Source organism: Cyprinus carpio, chromosome A11 (genome assembly GCF_018340385.1).
Source record: "Cyprinus carpio isolate SPL01 chromosome A11, ASM1834038v1, whole genome shotgun sequence".
Lineage (NCBI taxonomy): Eukaryota > Metazoa > Chordata > Actinopteri > Cypriniformes > Cyprinidae > Cyprinus > Cyprinus carpio.
Window position 1 is genome coordinate 18556254 of NC_056582.1, and position 16625 is coordinate 18572878.

The 16625-nt window shown below is 37.5% G+C and overlaps 1 protein-coding gene across 6 annotated transcripts in view; it reads right to left on the reverse strand.

Annotated features, from left to right (window-relative positions):
• Nucleotides 1–181: 181 nt before the first annotated feature.
• Nucleotides 182–16625, reverse strand: part of phka2 (phosphorylase kinase, alpha 2 (liver)) — a 22482-nt gene continuing 6038 nt past the window's right edge. For 4 of the 6 annotated variants that reach the window (XM_042766637.1, XM_042766635.1, XM_042766631.1 and 1 more), the window contains 24 exons: nt 11692–11745; nt 11475–11597; nt 10554–10649; nt 9797–9904; nt 9496–9574; nt 8744–8878; nt 8486–8595; nt 8220–8364; nt 8050–8128; nt 7817–7950; nt 6731–6901; nt 6542–6642; nt 6315–6448; nt 6050–6206; nt 5246–5325; nt 5086–5164; nt 4878–5007; nt 4696–4797; nt 4133–4251; nt 3955–3978; nt 3605–3658; nt 2943–3170; nt 1364–1564; nt 182–1080 (listed from right to left, as the gene is read on the reverse strand). In XM_042766637.1, the coding sequence (XP_042622571.1) occupies nt 907–1080; nt 1364–1564; nt 2943–3170; nt 3605–3658; nt 3955–3978; nt 4133–4251; nt 4696–4797; nt 4878–5007; nt 5086–5164; nt 5246–5325; nt 6050–6206; nt 6315–6448; nt 6542–6642; nt 6731–6901; nt 7817–7950; nt 8050–8128; nt 8220–8364; nt 8486–8595; nt 8744–8878; nt 9496–9574; nt 9797–9904; nt 10554–10649; nt 11475–11597; nt 11692–11745 (2817 nt within the window). In that variant the 3' untranslated portion in view covers nt 182–906. The remainder of the gene's footprint in view (nt 1081–1363; nt 1565–2942; nt 3171–3604; nt 3659–3954; nt 3979–4132; nt 4252–4695; nt 4798–4877; nt 5008–5085; nt 5165–5245; nt 5326–6049; nt 6207–6314; nt 6449–6541; nt 6643–6730; nt 6902–7816; nt 7951–8049; nt 8129–8219; nt 8365–8485; nt 8596–8743; nt 8879–9495; nt 9575–9796; nt 9905–10553; nt 10650–11474; nt 11598–11691; nt 11746–16625) is intronic. The other 2 variants (XM_042766634.1, XM_042766636.1) reach the window with 2 other exon arrangements.

The following is a 16625-nucleotide window of genomic DNA, read 5'->3' on the forward strand; positions in this document are numbered from 1 at the left end:
CGCGCAAACAGACACATTTAGGTAGATCAGGGTGCATTCCCTTCAGATACAAATGTAACGTTAATCCACTGTGTCTTCAGTGACTCAGATGTCGGGAGTAAATGACGACTGCTATGTTCATTATTACATCCAACAACAGAACACTTCAGTCGCTTAGGAGACATTCTTGTCTACATCTGCTCCGGCAGTGAAACAATGACGAACTGATGACAGCTCACTCAGGGCGGGTCTAAGGTAAATCAATCAAACTATTGTGGGAGGGGCCTGTCTGTGTGACATCACAAAGACAGGCATCTGAGATCGCCTCAATTTGTGAAAGGGGTAAAAATTTTTGTAGATTAAAAAAAAAAAACACTGGGTGGATTTTTATCATTTAAGGGGGGTTGTGTACACACACTGCCAACACACATTTCAGTTCAAACAACTTGTAAAAGTGCATGTAGCATCCGATGACCCCTTTAAGTCCCAAAGCTTACAGTAATAACAGTGTTTTGTTTAACTAGAGACACAGTACAGATCAGCAAGTGCTATATGGACATACAATTTACGCAACAATTTAAATAAAATAAAAATATTTCTATGAACATAAAATTATAAACTTTTAAATTTAAACCAAAAAAGGTCATTAAAATTACGAGTTTCTGTTAAATATATAATATTATATTAGTTATTTGCATTTAACAGTTCTTAAATTAGAATTGTACACTTCAAACACAGAACAGCACAGTGGTCCATTTCCTGCAGTCTGTTTGCTTCACAACATTATCCTGTGATGTTTTTTAGTGGCTTCCCTGTTGATGCTTGCTTCTGAACTGAGGTCAACTCATTTTTTTTCCACTGTTAGATTTAATAAAACCGGTCGGAGATCCATCCTGAAGGTCACAGGTTTTCTGGGAACTGCAGTCATTACTGCATTTGACAGCTGCTGCTTGGCAGGAAGTCTTGAACATATGTGACCACAGCCTTGGAAAGATAAGTCATAGTGCCATAGCTACCGCTAGGAGCACTGTCATAAAAGAAGTTACAGATTCCTGTGGCAGGATCCTTCTCCAAGAAATACTCATTGGCCCCGCTGGATCTCTGAAATAAAATCACATAAGCCACAATGTCCAGATGTGCAAAGCTGGAATCTAGACAAAACAGGCACAGTTTGGTAAGTTTTGAAATGTTTAACCTTTTTTTCAGCAGTACATAATTCCCATCATTTTATTCGTGCAATATCATAGTTTTGATGACATTACCATTATGCTGAAATGTGGAAAATCATAATAATAAAGAAATAGCAGGTGTGCAAATACATGGAAACATACCAAGCTACATATTATGAGCATCACATGTAACATATCAAAAGGCATGATGATACCTGATCCTGTTGAAAGAGATCATTGGCCATGTGGACAATGCGGTCGATGTGAATAATTCCCCCAATACTGGGAAGCTCCATGTCAGCTACAAGGGTCAACACCATAATGGCCTCCACCAGCAGCTGTCTGTACTCAGGCTGTGGGACATGATTCAGTACAGACTCCACATGCACTGCGAACTTGATCTCTCCTTCTGTCATCTACAATAATACACACAGACAACAGTCCATGATTATGGGTATTTAAACGAAAATTCAATGTAATATAATGTAGCAATACAGCAGATCAATATAAATACAAATACAATTTTTTAAATGTTTTTGAAAGAAGTCTCTTATGCTTGCCAAGGCTGCATTTCTTTTTTCAAAAATTCAGTTAAAAAGTACAATAAATATTGTGAAATAATACAATAATACAATTTAAAGTAACTTTTTGTATTTGAATGCATTTTACAATGTAATTTATTCCTGTGATGACCACAAGTTTCAGTTTTATATTATCCTTCTGAAATCATTCTCTCAAGAAACATTTCTTATTATTAGCAATCTTGAAAACAGTTGTGCTGCTTAATATTTTTTACTGAAACTGTAATACATTTTTCAAGATTCTTTGATAAATATAAAGTTCAAAAGAGCAGCATTTATTTGAAAGATTTTTTGTAACAATGTAAAATACTTTACTGTCACTTTCGATCAATTTAAAGGGGTCATAGGATGCCCATTTTCCACAAGTTGACATGATTCTTTAGGGTCTTAATGAAAAGTCTGTTACATAGTTTGGCTAAAATTTCTTAATGGTAGTGTACAAAACACCTTTTTTACCCTGTCAAAAACAGCTCTTTTCAGAGCATTTTCCTTTAAATGTTAATGAGCTCTGCTGACCCCGCCCCTCTCTTCCGAGCTGTTCTCTGAGGGACTGTTTACTTTAGCCGCATTTATCATGAAACTTGCTTATTAGCACATTATTAGGAAAGGCGTTTTGCAAAGATTCATTAAAAAACCATACACTCACTTCTACCGTTGGTGAAGCTGGATCACGAATGATTCGCGTGAACATAGACGCATTTATGTAGATCAGGGGTGCATTCTCTTCAAAAAACAAACGTAATCCACTGTCTTCAGTGGCTCAGATGTCCGGAGTAAATGACGACTGCTATGTTAATTTTTACATCCAACAACGGAACACATCAATCGCTTAGGAGACATTCTTGTCTACATCTGCTCTGGCTGTGAAACAATGGCGGACTGATGACGGCTCACTCAGGGCGGGTCTAAGGTAAGACTGTGCTGAAATGCCACTGTCAATCAAACTATCGTGGAAGGGGCCTGTCTCTGTGACGTCACACAGACAGGCATCTGAGATCAGCTCGATTTGAGAAAGTGGCAAATATCTGAGCAGATTAAAAAGAAAAACACTAGGTGGATTTTTATCATTTTAGGTTGGTTGTGTTCACACACTGCCAACACACATTTCAGTTCAAACAACTTGTAAAAGTGCATGTAGCATCATATGACCCCTTTAAAGCATCCTTGCTGAATAAAAGAATGAAATTTTGTGTATGTGTGCAGGTGGATGCACCTCACGGGTGGTGGAGGAAGGCAAGACATATCCGGCAATGGAGAGGCCGTGACATTTCTGGAGAATCTTCCAGACCTTCTGGTAGAAGCCCATGGGAACCCTGTTTATGGCCCCATCTAGTCTGCGTCTCCTCAGCCACTGGCCCTGGCGTTCCTCCCACTGCAGGTGTGAGTCACCTGCTCCGGTCGGAGACAGGATCCCGCTGGGAGTGGAGGGGCTGCTGCATCGCTACAGACACACACACATTTACATCAGTATATCATAAAGATATAAGCTGAAAATCTGACTATTGGGATGTCAGCTTTACAGTGACAACACTTATCAGCACATATAACACACTAAAAAGCATGCTTCAGGCTTAGTTAGCAAGCCCATGTGAAGAGAGTGAAATGACCACAACGAGACAAGACTGACTTGTGACACATTAGAAATGTTAATTAGCTGTTATGGCTGGAAGTTTATTCCATTTCAAATCAGTCAACTAATCTTAGGCATTGAAAAAAATTTCATTAAATCAAATTATATTTATTGAGAACCAACGGACTGAATCAACCCCTCCAAGTTTAATTGATTTTTAATCTTCTAAACTGTAAAAAGTAGTATTTGACAGAGAAGAGCAGGTGTTAGTGGAGAGGGCTTTGGTAGGTTTTTCTGTAAGTTACCGTGGAACGAGGGGATGTGAAATTACTGTTGATGGAATGACTGCTGGTAAATATCTATGAGAATAAAAGCAGAACATACAAACATTTCAAATTCAAATAAAAATGGAAAGTTTTTCAGATGAACGAACAGTTGAGGCATCATACCGAGACTCACAGTCAAAAAGATGCTTCATATGACTGAAAAAGATGTGTATGATATGGGCAAACTGAATATTACTTAAAATGTTCATGCTAATACTGGTTTCATGGTCTAGACAAATGTGCTGTGACCTAGACAGAATGGGCTCTGCACAAAAAAAAGCTACTCTAAATTATTAGCACAGCATGCCAATTTTACAAACTCAACCCACACTTATGGGTCTGGAGTCATCAAGCTGAAAAAAAAATAATAGAAATGTCATTCAAAGTACAGCAGTGAAGAATTTTTTTCATATTTAAATTGCACAGTAAATAGTTCACAATTTATGAAACACAAAAAACATAAAAAAAAATAAATAAATTACAGACATTTCTCTTTTTTCACTCCACCTGTTTGATTTCAGTCTTGAGCTTTCTGATGCCCGTGCGCTCTGTCTTGGTGGCCCCTGTGTGTCCAAGCTCATGGATGGAGATGGCGGGACTGGTCGCTGAAGACTGAATCGGACGCACTTTCACACAATACAGAGCGATTAATAAAGAACAGATCACACAAGAGATCACAAGAGTAGCAACATGCCTGTTTTTGAATAGGAGTACAAAGTGTGTGTGTGTGTTGTGTGTGTTTGTGTGTGTGTGTGTGTGTGTGTATTATACATATATCAGTGGTGTGTGGTGCTGTTCTGAAATGAGGAGGTACTCAAAAGTTTTTTGTTTGTTTTCAAATGTAAATTCATGTCCCAGTCACATTTTCTTGGTTAAATAAACATTACTTACACTACCAGGGAAAAAAATATAATTTAATTGGCAGTTGTTTGTTTACATGTTTGCCGCGGAGCGGACCATCAGCATACGCTTTGGGTAGTATAAATACAAGTAGTCCGTGTTGCCCGTGAACGAGTCCGGATTGCTCATGTGGAAAGTATAACACAGGCTTAAGGTTGACTGATACTCACTGCTCCTCTCTACACCAAACTCTTTCCCACTCAGGATGTGATGTAATAGATTCTTCATGTCAAAAGGACTGAGGCTCATCAGGCTCTCTGACGCCTCCTCACCTGTAGACATCATATGGACAGATTTATTGCACTGAATGAAAAGAGTGGCATTCTAAAACCAGAACTCTGATTGGCTGTACCTGAGCAGTGTAAACTGCGAGCAAGTTCCGTAGCCATTACTTGCATGATGAGGCCGATGCGCAGACGCAGCATGTCTCCAAACAGAGACGGCTGAGAGCGCACATACATGGCCAGATACACCATGATCTCCTGAGTTCAGAAGTTTAATAAGTGGGAATGCTAAGTGAAAACTAGCAACATAACTTGAAGGCTTAAAATTAGCACTACCTGTGTGAGGACAGCAATGCTAATGTCTTGTCCACTGGCCTCATAAATCAAGCTAATCAGTTCCTCGGGAGGAAGAGGACTAAAAATAAATTAATTGGTTAAGTAAAAGGAGAATATTAAAATTATTGCTTTATGAAAATTAATGACTAAAGACACTCACACTGTGATGACCTTCTCTCTGGGCTCAGGAGGAAGACCCACTGTCAGCTGTTTATGATGGGAGATCAGATCTGTGCAGGACTAAGTGCATACAAACAAACAAAAAGCCAAAATAAACAAATAAATAAAAATTAGAGGCATAGCTGTTGCCATTGAGGGTTAAACTTATATAAATAATTTTTACTCTTTGTTAAGATTGTTTTAAAAATCTAATAATGTATATTTGTAAAAAATAAATGATGAAAAGAAGTTTCCAAGAACAGTAAAAAATTACTGTAAAGAAAAAAAAAATATTTTTAAATAAATGTTCTATTGTAATTTAATTCATAAAAAACAAAACAAAAAATCCTTAAAAAAGTATAATGGTTTCCACAAAAATATTAAGTACCCTAACTATTTTCAGCATTGATAATAATAAGAAATATTTCTTAAGCAGCAAATCAGCATACCAGAATGATTTCTAATGATGCCAAAAATTCAGCTTTGGTCATCACAGAAATCAATTACATTTTTAAATATTTAAAAATTGAAAACAGTTATTTTAATTTGCACTAATACTTCACAGTTTCTTTACTGTATTTTAATCAAATATATGCAACCTTGGTGAGTATATGAGACATTTAAAAACATTTGCAATTCTTACCGACTCCACACTTCTGAATCATAGTGTAACAAAGTTTTAAAATGTCAAAATTATGAATATGTTCTGTACATTTTAATTATTAAAAAAAAAAAAAAAATCAACAATGAAACATAAATGTGCCTGTTGTTGATGAAATAATCATTGATATATATGGGGTCTTACCTCAGCAAGAACTTCCACCCTCTTCTTCAGTATGCCTGAAATGTAGCGGATGAGGCCCCATTCCTTACACGATCCCGCCCGAACATACAGCTCCTCCAGCAGGGAGCGAACAGTCGCCTCACCTTCTCCTGACAGATTTACTACCCAATCCGGACCCCTAAACACACACAAACACCAGGGAGGATTATAAAATATAGAATGGATATTTTGGAATATAAAATAAATTATAATGGATATGCACAGTCAGTTTTACAAACATTCTCACTTCATAGCATAGAGGACATAGAGGATATCTGCCTGGTCCTGAAGGGTTGGACAATGCTTTAGCTGATTGACCAGACAGGCAAAGTCTGTGTTCCCATGAGAATCACGTGGCAAGTGCAGGTCAATGCTATCGGCCTAGTGTGTGTTTGCAAACAAAAACAGCCATAAATCAAAACCATGGGCTATTTATTTCATTTATTCACTTTATGTTGGAGTGTGGAGACTTGCCTTGGTGTGATGAGAAACACTGTGCTGAGGAACATCCAGCAGGTTCAGAGACTTCCTGTGTTTGTTAATGATGGGGACAACAGGCAAATACATGGAAGCCTCTGAAAAACATAATAGAATGAGATGGCTAGCCATCCTCTAAAAGAAAGCATGAAATCCACTTATTAAAGATAAACCCCGAGGGCTTACTGGGCATGTTGTGGCCTTGAACCTGGGCCATGAAAGAAAGGATATCCCTGGTGGTGTGTTCAGCACTGAAAACATGGTGCTGCCCCCTCTGGATGGGAGGTAGATGGTATTTGGTAGCAGTGCTGTGCAACAGATCTGTGAGATACTGGTCAAACATGTCTCCAGAACCTCCTGCGGGAAAACAAACCAGCACTTATCATCTTAGTTCATGTGGAGTATTGTGCATATGTTATGTTTAGGATGATGGTGTCCCCAACAGACTTATTAACTAGCTTTAACCAACAGGATTAAGAATAGAGATATTTAAATTCTGGACGATAATGATTATTAAAATTCTACACTATCCTGAATAAATGAATTCAAAATAAAATACTGAAAACTGAAATCAATCATATTAAATGTTACAAATGAATTTAGGCATCCCAATAATGTACAGTATGAAAAGTGGATATAAACTCTTCTAAAGATTTGCTTAAGATTACATTTAACAGTGCTATTAGATTAACTTTGAGTGTAGGCGATTTAAATGTAAAAACAAATCTCCAACATCGGTATGTAACTGATATACAGCGTTACATTAACATTATTTATATGCTATTATAGTATTCATTTATATTTTGAATTAGCTTTTATTTTTATATTTTTGATTTTAACTTTGATCTTTTTTCTTCTTTTTATTAGTTTTGTATTTTTATATTTTATTTTTATTTCACTTTAAATTCAGTAATGATGGTTCTTCTAATTCAACTTATTTTATTTTATTTAGTTACCAATGCAACAATTTTTCATTTTTATTTACCTTTTTTTTTTCAACCAAAACCAATACTTAAACTTAAATCATATTACATAAATATTAAAATTTAAATAATTTAACAAAAAATAACAACACTACTGATATGGTACAGAAATATTAAGCAACTCTAAGAAAGACCATGCTGGTGCATCAGCTTGACAAACACTAACCAGCATAAACCAACCTTGAACCACCAACATTTAATGTGGACTTTTCAGCAAGCTATGTATTTATTTATTTTGGGTGGGGGGGGGTGCTTCCCAAAACAGCTGTATGCGAGTCAGCAGGGATACCTGAGGGCCCAAAACTCTCTTCCTCCTCCTCTTCGTAGTCCTCTAGCAGATTCTCTTCAGAGTCTTCGTCTAAGAAGCTGAGCTGGGTGTGGAAGGAGGTGGTGAGGAATGAGGAGAGGTTTGCCATCTGCACCCTAAAGAGCAAAGGGATTTGTGATGTCAAATAAATCATATTTGTGCCTTAAAGATCACACTACGGCTCTTTTGATTATTACCATCACAATTTTTCTGACCTTGCACCGGCAAAGTAGCCATCCTGAAGCTTCCGGAGGGTAGAGAGGATACAGGGGTCAATACTGTCACCATCCTCAACTAGCCCAATAACAGAAACAAAGAAACTGTTAATATCAACTTGTGCATATTACAGTATGTTCAGAGGGTACCACTGAATGAGAAGTTTTACCCAGCATGCTCTGTGTGATAGGGAATGTGAGGGTAGGTCTTCCAGTCATCCGCCAGCAGGATGAGAGATAAGCAAGCTCTGTACGCAACATCTCCACAATCATCTGGTTATCCAGAGCCAAGTAGAAGTGATGCTGGTCAATGAACTATGAGAAAAATATATATATTATAATGTTTTTTTTTTTTTTTTTTTTTTTAATTGTAGTCTGACTGTAGAGTAGTTCTTTTACTATAAAAGACTTTCCATGTGAGGTCATTTTTATTTACCTGTGGAGTGAATGTGTAAGTACCATTTCTGATCTCATAAAACTTTGAAGTTCCCAAGACACCGATGTGCCTGTATGGTCGCCCGCTCAGATTCAGTTTTTTACAGTTACCTGTGCAATGGAAAAAGGAACTGGTTTGAATTCAATGTTGTATCCAAGAATCTTAAAGACTATCTACTAAATGCAGTTTTACAGATGTAGCCTTTGTTTACTCTGTCTGCCTCTGTCCTGTTAGTCATGGTGGATCTGGATCACTTACCCAGTTTCACGTAAATGTGGCTCAGGATGCGAGCTGGCATGACCCGGATGGGCGAAACATCAGAGACGGTCTGAACCTCAATCCCTTGATCCCTCAGCAGCTGCTGGATCTGCACTGACTCAGCCACTACACTCACTAAACAGAACAAACAGAGCTGCTGGCAAAAGGTCTGTTTTCTCTATTCAGCAAATTAAAGTGTCAAGATCAAATTCAAAATTGAGCTTCAAGTAATGAATTGAATTTGCTCCTTTAATGGACTTCAGCCCAATGCAACCAGCTGAGTCCTTCCTACTATGTAGTAGATTTTCATATCCCTTAATAGAAAATATTAGATTCTAATACAATATTAATCTCACGCCTTAATATATATATTGTCTCAAACACATTGATCATTGTTCACATTGTTAGATATTATCATACAAATTTCTATAATATCATAATTTTAATTTTGTAAGTTAACTCTTACATTACCTAACTATCACTCCCTTAAAGAGCAAACTTTGCCCTTTATCTGTTTATTATCTTATTGCACTTTATATCTTTTTAATTTTGTTGTAAAACTATTTGTGTAAGTTATCAAGTTATACAGTAATTAAAAAAGCTTACTGTAAGTGCCTGAGTTTGACCAAAACATATTTCTAAAATACAAAAACAAATTTCCCATAAATTACAGAAATTCAAAAGGTGATAATATAATTTAAGATACAACACAAATAGGTCTGTGTCTAAATATAGCAATAATATTCACAAACCTTGAACAACAACATCTGGCTTGAATTCTTTAGAAAATCGCCTATTCAGAGGATCAATCTCTCCAGGGGCCAGAAATCCCTAATTAGAATGAATCATTTGTCAAATATCAGAAAAGGAGCAGAATAGATAAAACACAAAGAACTGCACAAGAAACACTGGGACTACTCTATTTTGACATTTCCCATGTGTACATAATCAACAAAGATACCAAAGGTAGTGCTTCAACGCCTGACATCATATCTCATTAATTTGCTGATTACATATAACATTTCATATGAAAGTGTATCCAGGATTTAGTACCTCTGCCAGCAGACAGCCCAGGATATACAAAGACTGGCCCCACATGTGAGGGAGCTGGCCAGCGACTACACGCTCCACAGAGCGAGGGTTCCTGTACTCCTCCTCAACCTGAACAAGAAATAAATGCACAGATGAGCAACAGATTAAAACATTTTATTTACACAGAACTGTTTATGTCACAGTTACTGAGCAGAGTGCAAGCACCCAATCAACATGAATTAATTTTCAGACCTGGCATAATTTAGTACACATTTTATGCGCCACTGTATTTTTACACAAAAATATTTGAGATGATAAATGAAATGGAATATTTGAGATGATAAATGAAAGTGAATTAAAGTGACAGTGATGTGACGTGCAGCCAAGTATGGTGTCCCATACTCAGAATTTGTGCTCTGCATTTAACCCATCCTAGTGCGCACACACACACAGCAGTGAGTAGTGAACACACCATGAACACACATGTTGTAGATTCAGTGCCTTGCTCAAGGGTCTCACCTCAGTCGTGGTATTAAGGGTGGAAGAAAGCGCAAGTCATTCACTCCCCCCACCGACAATTCCTGCTAGTACCGAGACTCAAAACCGCGACCCTTGGGTTACAAGTCCAACTCTCTAACCATTAGGCCACAACTGTCCCCTGCCCCATTGTGAATTAGCATGTGTATGATAAATGATGAAATGATAATTTGTTGCAGATGAAAATTAGATATTGATTAAATGTGCCTGGCCTTGATCTGGGTAAAAAAATGGTATTCACTTTGTCAGCGGGTACAGTGTAGAGTTCAGGCACCAGACGAATCCCGTGTTTTCCCCTGATCAAAACTCCATCAAGCGCCTCTCTGTATTCCTGCACCTGAGGAATGACAAAGCGGTCATTCGTTACTAAATCCTGTCTCCACGTGTAAATGAGTGGGAGTTAAAGAGATAGTTCACCCAAGGTAAGACTTTATTTTAAGGTGTCCTTGTTACAGGTTACATGTACTTACTATTATAATAACAATTATTTATGCATAATTACATGCAAGTAACCCTAAGCCGAAACCTAATTCTAAACCTAACCATATCGAAAGTACATGTAGTTAATTAATATTACTCAGTACTTAAATGTGTAATTACACTGTAACAAGGACGCCTTAAAATAAAGTGTAACCTTACCCAAAAATGAAAATGACCTCACGATTTATTCACCCATCAAGCCATCCTAGGTGTTTATGACTTTCTTCTTTCAGATGAATACAATCAGAGTTATATTAAAAATGTTTATTATTGCAGTGAATGGGAGTTGAGATTTTGAAGCCAAAAAAGGGATTAATAAAAGCCTTCTGAAGCAAATCAATGCATTTGTGTAAGAAAAATATCCACATTTAAAACTTTATAAACCGTAATCTATAGCTTCTGCTAACTGTTGCATGGAAATTCATGAGAGAGTGGTGTTTCAGTGAATGACGTAGGCATAACACAAGCTCTGGTGCTTACGAGCCAGGACATTTTTAAATATAACTCTGATTGTATTTGTCTGATAGAAGAAATTCATATACACCTAGGATGGCTTGAGGGTGAGTAAATCATGGGGGAATTTTCATTTTCGAGTGAACTATCCCTTTAATTCTCATTCCTAAGATTTACTGTAGCTGCTTTCAGAATACAGGTGAGTATTTATAGGATGGCCTGTTCGAACCTGCTCATGGTCTTCATTGAAGATGCCATCGAGTATAAGGTAAGTCCAAAACACTGGCCACTCACACTCAATGTTCTCAAAGAGCTTCAGCTCAGCTGGGTCATAGTGAAGGCGAGTGGGGTCCTATCACAACCATAAAAACATAGAATGCACTAACACTGTCAGAGAACTAGCCTCAAAATACTTATTTTGTGTAAAAAAAAAAACGTCTGGTTACCTCTTTTGGGGTCCTATATCCATCTCGGATGAATCGACAACAGCCGTAACGTCCCTAAAATGATCAAAATTGCTTATAATTGTTTTTTTCAGTTGCAAGGGGGACATAGTGAAAAGGTGCCTCTAAGGGGACATAATGATGGGAAAAAAATTGAGATGGGAAGAAAATTAAAATTTCAATGTTTTCGCCTTAACTCGCAAAACTTTTGCATTCCCTCACAAAAGTATTGCGTTCCCCTGAGAAACATGTTTGCATTCTATCACAAAACTTTTGCATTCTCTCACACAAGTATTCCATTCCCCCCAAGAAACTATTGTTCCCCAGAGAAACTTCACGTTCACTTGCAAAAGCACTAAAATATGTTTTTTCCTCACACTTCATATTATTTCCATCATTAAGGATTTGAGAGTGAATGCAAAAGTTTTGCAAGCTAACACAAAAACAATGAAATATAATTCTTCCTCCCATATCTCACTTTTTTTTTTTTTTACCATCACCATGTCCCTTTACGGGCTCCATAGAAAACACATCTGGCATAGTGTCATTGTTTTTTCATAACACAATATACATGGCTCATTCAGTCTCAAGTGGTCCAGAAATTGTAAAGTTGGTTGCATGATCATTTTTAATTCCCCCCACAAGAGAAAATCAACCTACGAGTAAATGTTTAAAAAAAAAAAAAAAAAAAAAAAAACACACACACCAAAAAAAAAAAAAAAATATGTATTTTCTTACACATTCGTACACACATAAAAATAAAAATTAAGTAATACAATTTAATTACATTTCAACCCTGAAATGTACTTTCCAGAAACTACTTCAATCCTTCCTATTATAAAATGACCCTAAAATTGAAACCCTGAGCAACCTTGGATAAAATGGTAATGCAACCTCCACTGGACCACTTGAGATGGATAGCATAGCCTTTTCCTTACCTGCAAACTTGGAGATGATTTCCACTCTTGGTGATGTTGACCAGATCTGCATCCTCCACTGCAAATGCAGGAAAGGAGATGACAGAGAGCAGACCGGCATCTATCTCTTTAGAGGTGGAAGCTCGAGGAAGCATGGAGCACAAGATAGACTAGAAACACAAAGAGAAACAAGATGTTTGACCCTGGAAATCATGGATAACTGTGAAATCACTGACTTAAATACTCCAGAATAAACCTGAAGTGCATCTCCCAAACCAATCGTCAGTTAAGTAGATCATACAGATCATAGGTGCCAATGATACTTTTAGGAACATGCAGCCCTGGTTCTGTAAAATAATAGCCAACTAAGAAGCAAATACAAATGATTAATTTACCTGACAATGTTCTACTTCATCTGGGAGAACATGAATCACTGATTTTGGGCCTCCATGAGCTCCAAACAAGTCAAGCTCATCAATGGCCTCCAAAGCGCCTAAAAATGAACAAAAAACAACTTCTGCATGAGCAGACAGATCAAAATGCGACCAGATGGTGTCCTACCTTAGCCATTCCGACAGAGCTGCCGTTCAGTATTACAGGAATTCCTTGATTGGTTTTGTCTCCTCTCTCCCCACATCCCATAATCCTGCAGAGAGGAGTGTGAACAAGACTGTGATGCCAGTTTTGGAACTCTGTTAACTAAGAACTTTATACAACCAATGAGAACTTACAGCCACACTTTGTACGCTGCCTCGATGTAGCAACGCCAGGTTCTGGATAAACGCCACCTCGTCCAAGTTAGATATGATCCGCAGACCTGTGATACAGTTTTTAATGATCATGAAAATGGTTGCTAAAAATAGAAAACACCACAGCACAACACAACAAGTGGAGGCTAAATTTAAGACCCCATCGAATTTTATGAGCCATGTGTTGGGTTGCTTGAGCAAATCTTTATGTTATAAGCAGGCCTAACCACCACAATCTGTGGATGTTTTTTTTTGTTTGTTTTTTTATCACATATTCTGCTCTAGTTTCTGGGGAAAATCTAACAGAATTCTGTGGAATGGACTTGCAAAACTGTTACTAAACTATGCCTTGTAGGTGAAAACCATTTTTAAGTGGTACCAAAGTAACAAATTAACCAATTCCTGAGGTAATGTGGAGGAACTTTGTAAATGATAAGCCATTTCAATTTTTGTGGAAATCTGGAGTTCACCTGGAGTTCTGTGAGGACAGATTCTGTAAGGACCCTGGCTATAAATACTTTTAAAAGTTGTAAAAACGTTGTTTTACAATCCCTGTTTCATTTTCAGGGAAAAAATGGACCAAATCAATTTTATACAACCCACCTCAGATTTCTTGTCACCGACAGGAAAGAAAACTGTGCAGGGTCAAGAAATTTCAAGGGGTCTTTTTAAAGGGGATAGTTCACCCAAAAAATGAAATCATTTATTCACCTTCATGTCGTTCCAAACCTCTGCAAAACACAAAACCATATATTTTTTTGAGGAATTGTTTTGGAACCCAAGCAGTTTTTTGGTGACCATTTGGTCTCAAAATCTTGTTTGTGTTCCAAATAAGAAAAAAGGTCATACAGGTTTGGAATAACAAAGTAAATTGATTGAATAAATTCATTTTTCATTTTTGGGATCAAGTCCATTCTATAGATTGATCGTCTCACCTGAGGCGGTCATCTGAGCCCAATGTGAGCAGGTAACAACGACTTGGGTGCATCCCACCTGCAGGTGCCCCCACTGATCATCTCCAACCACTGTGGCACAGGTAGGAGTGTGATATTTGGCATGCAGGCAGTCCTTGTGCTCTGTGTGTGTGTTTGGAACTTCTCTACCTTTGTCACCTGCAGTTAATATGCACATATTTTAGCCGGTGCCAGAAAGGTGCGTGGTCTTAGATGTCGGCAGACCTGAGCTCAAGAATGATATGATGAACAGCATGAATAAAAGAAAAGTATAATAACTACACAGCTCAATGGATGGGGTTAGAATAACAAACGAGCAAAGAGACCAAAGAGTAACAGGCTGTACCTGTCTCATCATACACTGAAGCAGCCCCCTGCAATTCAGCTTAACCACACTCTGAAAAAAGCAACAAAAATATAGATGTTAATAATACAAGCCTTGATGTTTTATGTTTCATGGCAGCTGTTACAGTCTTTGGTATGTGTAGTCACCTAACAACCTGTTAAGTGACGTGAACATACAGCCAAGTATGGTGGACCCATACTCAGAAATTTGTGCTCTGCATTTAACCCATCCAAAGCGCACACACACAGCAGTGACACACTCACACAACACACACCGTGAACACACAAACACACCCACACACACACACACACACCGTGAACACCACCCGAGCAGTGGACAGCCATGCCTGCAGCGCCCGGGGAGCGTTGGGGTTCGGTGCCTTGCTCAAGGGCACTCAGTCATGGGTATTTCGGGCCAGAGATTAAAACCACCAACCTTAGGGTTAGGACGTCAAACTCTCTAACCACTAGGCCACGACTTCCCAGCCTGTACAGTAGCCTACTCAATAACAATGTTCTACTGAACAATGCCAGAAAGCTGGTCAAGCATTGAAGTTCCAGTCACCTGTTCAAGCTCGTAGGCTTTGGCTTTGTCCGTCATCATCACGGTCTGAATTCTTGCGGTAAGCCATTCCGAGCCCCACACACTGACAAGTTGCTGTAAACACCTTATCTCTGACCCAGGCATCCTTTCTGCTGCTCGCTAGCTGGCAGTAGGACCAGTCACTGGATTCTATATGGAGAGGTCAAAACCTCTGTATTAGTTCAAACATTACAGTATGTAAATTTATTGACTAAGTTTACTACTGAATTTAACTTACTGAATTTTAGATATAGCCAGCTGACCACCGCTCTGATTGATGCAAATTTTCAGAGCATTTTATTTGATGTTCCACATTTTTTAAACACGAGTTACCCTACTACACACTGCATTCAATAAATAAAAATCCAAAATAGTTATGTAAATCAATTATTATATGACTTATACAGTTTCCCCTTCGTGTTGGGCATAAAAAGCAATGAGCTTCGGCTTTTAAAGGAATTCACATGCAAACAGATAATACAAATATTTTCCTCACTCGTAGGTTAATTTAAGAGGTGACCTTTGTTCAAGCCTTATTTTATTTTTAGATTCCTCCTGTCAGGAATGGCCCCAATGGTGCAGAAGAATCGAATCTCAACCACAAAGAAACTAGACAGACAATGTTTTTATTTGAGTGGATTTTTTGTTTTTGTTTGTGTTTTTTATAATTCAGTTAGACATTACTGATGTTTAAACAGAGTACGGCAGATCACAATTTCTATTCTAGAATTAGAATAGAGCCGATAATAGAATTATTAGATTAAATCAGAATATATTAAAACCATTGTATATAATATAGATTATAACAATGAAGACAAACGTAAGAATGAGTAGACACCGCTAACATAGCAAATCCGACCAGAATAATACATTATATAGAAACAAATATGGTAATAGAACAGAACAGAAAAGACTAGAGTAGTAGAAGAGAACAGCATATACAAAACACTAGACTAGACTAGACTAGACTATAATAGATTAATATAATATAATATAATATAATATAATAATTATATAAATATATATTAATATAATATAATATAATTGATGAATTGAATTGAATTGAATTGAATTGAATTGAATTGAATTCTCAGTCATATTTTGAACAAACCTGGTGACATAATATTGTTTCTTGGACAAGTCTGGCAAATCCATCCAACTCACTCCTGAATTACTGCGGCTCCTCATGCTGTCTTCTATTTATGATCCTGCCACAGGGGATTTTTAAAAGATATAAAAGGTGAAAACCGTCTGCTTCCTGGTCGATTAGAGGACGAGGACGAGCAGCAAGAAGATCTTACTGTAAACGTACGTTCAGCTTATTAGTGATAGATTCGTGATGACTAGCCAAGTACATGTCCGCGGTGCTGTCCATCCATTTTAGTTGATA